This window comes from Aplysia californica, unplaced genomic scaffold, assembly GCF_000002075.1.
Source record: "Aplysia californica isolate F4 #8 unplaced genomic scaffold, AplCal3.0 scaffold00546, whole genome shotgun sequence".
Taxonomy (NCBI): domain Eukaryota; kingdom Metazoa; phylum Mollusca; class Gastropoda; order Aplysiida; family Aplysiidae; genus Aplysia; species Aplysia californica.
In genome coordinates this window covers 183,741-186,712 of record NW_004797816.1, presented here as the reverse complement: position 1 = coordinate 186,712, position 2,972 = coordinate 183,741, and the positions used below count along the sequence as shown (strand labels likewise).

The 2,972-nt window shown below is 42.4% G+C and overlaps 1 protein-coding gene across 1 annotated transcript in view; it reads right to left on the bottom strand.

Moving 5' to 3' along the window:
• Nucleotides 1-1,330: 1,330 nt before the first annotated feature.
• LOC106012882 (universal stress protein in QAH/OAS sulfhydrylase 3'region) overlaps nt 1,331-2,972 on the bottom strand; it is a gene marked incomplete in the record, with an annotated part of 40,063 nt that continues 38,421 nt past the window's right edge. The window contains 1 exon segment of the mRNA XM_013087103.2: nt 1,331-2,064. Coding sequence (XP_012942557.1) covers nt 1,842-2,064 — 223 coding nt within the window.

Below are 2,972 nucleotides of genomic sequence, written 5' to 3'. Positions count from 1 at the left end.
ACGTTTGGGTGGTGTAACATCAAGCTACATGTCCACTTACTGAACACAAAAAGCAAAAACCGACGAGCTTTTGGACAGGCTGGACGGGTCGGCGGCCGTGACGATCACACACAAAGGGGGAACAATCAACGAGGGCCTTTGCCTCGTATTGACGTGTCTCGGCTCTAAAATTGACAAGGCGTCATAGGTGTCGATAGCAACAATCCACGGGCAGCCAATGGGATGCGAGTGGCTGACTTCCCCGGCCGCTGATTGGATTAGAGTAATGGCGTTCTCCACGGTTGATTTATTTACGGCTAGCTAAAGTTGTCTGCGATTTTGTTTGCTAATCTCAGACTGTTGCTATCTCAGTTAAGGTACACAAGATCATTTTGTTGATCTTAGGAGAACTCTTGCTGAGGAATCGTTAGAAAAATATTTTGATAACGTTGTTTTTACGTAAGTCTGGATTTCTTTACTGTGTTGAGGGATTTACAAATTGTTAATTTGTGTGTGTGTGTGGGTGTGGAATATTTCTGAAGGAAACGGATTCATATTTCTTTTCCCTAAGGCTCTGGTGAAGAATTTGAGAAGGGGAAATAAAGTTGGATACGAACGAAAAGCATCTCACCAGGACAGTGAGGATATTTGGTGACTGGTTGAAATGTGATAGCCGTCAACGGTGAGAATAAAAAGGTAGGCCCGAGTAGCAGATGCTTGATACACAAAACATACAACCAAAATTGTATGTCCGTCTAGCCAGTGCACCCAAAATGACACGTAGTAGGAGATGATGGGTTACGGAGACCAAAAGGCTTAGCTAATCACCTGGCCAAAGCAGGCTGGGCCGGAGACAGTCTAGCGACTACAGCCTTTCTTTGACTCCCAGACTGCCTGAGCCACTGATTGAACCCGTTCACCGCACGGCGCCCGGCCCTGGACATGTGAAATAGCTTGTCTGTACGAGTTCACTTGAACAGTTTGAATGAATTACGTGCTTTTTATTATCCATGTCAATTTTTGAGGTTGAGAATTGAGGGATTAATTTTTTTTAAACTAGGAGGCTTTTTTCTTTCCTTTTTTTCTTTTTTTTTTTGTGGCTGTTGTTCGTGAATTAAGTTGGAACCTGACTTTCAAAAATTTTGAAAAGCTCAATAATTGGGATTAAATAGTCTACACTCCTTTTTTTTCGAAATAAGGCGAATTGGTTCCGGGTCCCTTCCCCACTCCGCCCCTCTTTTTTTCCCTCAAATTGAATAATGGGTATTGAAGACAGCGCGCTTGTGTGTGTGTGTGTGTGTGTGTGTGTGTGTGTGTGTGTGTGTGTGTGTGGGCGTGTGTATATTTCAAATTTGTAAACAAAATTTGGATCGTACAACTAACTCAATCTACGACAGCAATTTTGACATGACACCATAGATATCTGACCCATAGAATACATCAAGGAATTGTTACATACAGCGAGAGCCTATGTCACTTGCATGTTTTGTATATATATATATGTATCAAACATTACAGGGCTTATCGTTTGTACTGAAATTACCTTTAATCTGAATTACACTTTGCAATATTTAAAAATAAATACGCACACAATAAAACCCATTACGACAAATAAATAAAAAACATGTACTGTTTTCAGCTATCAGAAACATTACCATCAGTTTGTCGTCGCACAGCGTAGTATTTAATTTAACTAAATTAAACTTCACTCCTCAGTAATGGCTTTGGTGACTGAATTGACTGACAATGTCACTTAACATGTATCATTTATTTGCTTTAGGCTTCTGGGTTATTATAAAAGGAAGAAAATTAAAAAAAAACCCCGAAAAGATGAAATTGGGCCAGTTATGCTAGATCTATGCTTAAGATTTGGAGGAATCCTCGTGTTGTGTCTTCCGTCGGCATACAAGGACAGGGACCACGGCGTGGTGGACGATGTAGTCGCTGACGCTACCCAGAATCGTTCTCCGGAACTTCCCGAGACCCCGAGTGCCAGTTATGATGAGGGTCGCCCTCTCCTCATGAGCAATACTGACGATCTTCTCTCCGGGTTTTCCCGATGCGGTGCGAAATTTCCCGGACATCTGCGGGAAGGGGAAGATGAGTACATAATATAGGTTGTAGGTTTTTACGCCCCCATTGGCACAAGTTAGACTATTTGGGCTGCTAAGACTTACACTGCGTGACAGGGCCAGCCTGTGCTGAGTGCAGTACAGCATTCTTGTAGAAAAACAGGAGTGCTCGTTAAAATACAGGTTTAAACAATTGAATAAAAAGCTACTTCCCCATGCAGGAATCGAACTCTCGCCATATATGCGTGCAAGGGCTGAGGGCCTTACCATTATACAATAGGCGATATTGGAAATGAGAGAGGACCATCAAAGCGAAATCTAGATGCTTGTCAACTATACATTATAAACATGCATATTTTATTTGTGTGCCATCGTTTCATTACTTTGACCAAAGCAAAGAACTAGCCCACAGGCCCCAAATTCAAAGCGCCAAAAGTGGTTATCTTGAGAGTTATTTCCCCTGATACCATGCTGACAGAATCGGACAAGCCTAACAAACTGGCACCCACTCCAAAAATCTTTTCAGGCCAGCAACCTTCGCCTTCGTGAATATTCAGTGCCTGGTTATAATAACATCAGAATTGCACAGGGAAGAAGGAAGGCGGTGGCGATAGATTGGACATACTCTCAGGAAACCAAGCAGCTGCATAACAAAGGAAGTGCGGATTGGAATCAATCGGGGAAGAAGAGATCGAGGGGAAGACCACGCGGAACCTGGAGAAGAGTCATGAAGAATTGTGTACAGAAAAGTGGGAAGACATGGAATAATATCAGAAGCTATCCCAAGACAGGGATAGGTGGAGAGTGTTTGTTCTTGGCTTTGGGTGAAAAAGGCATTGATGATGATGATGATGATGATGATGATGATGATGATGATGATGATGATGATGATGATGATGATGATGATGATGATGATGATGG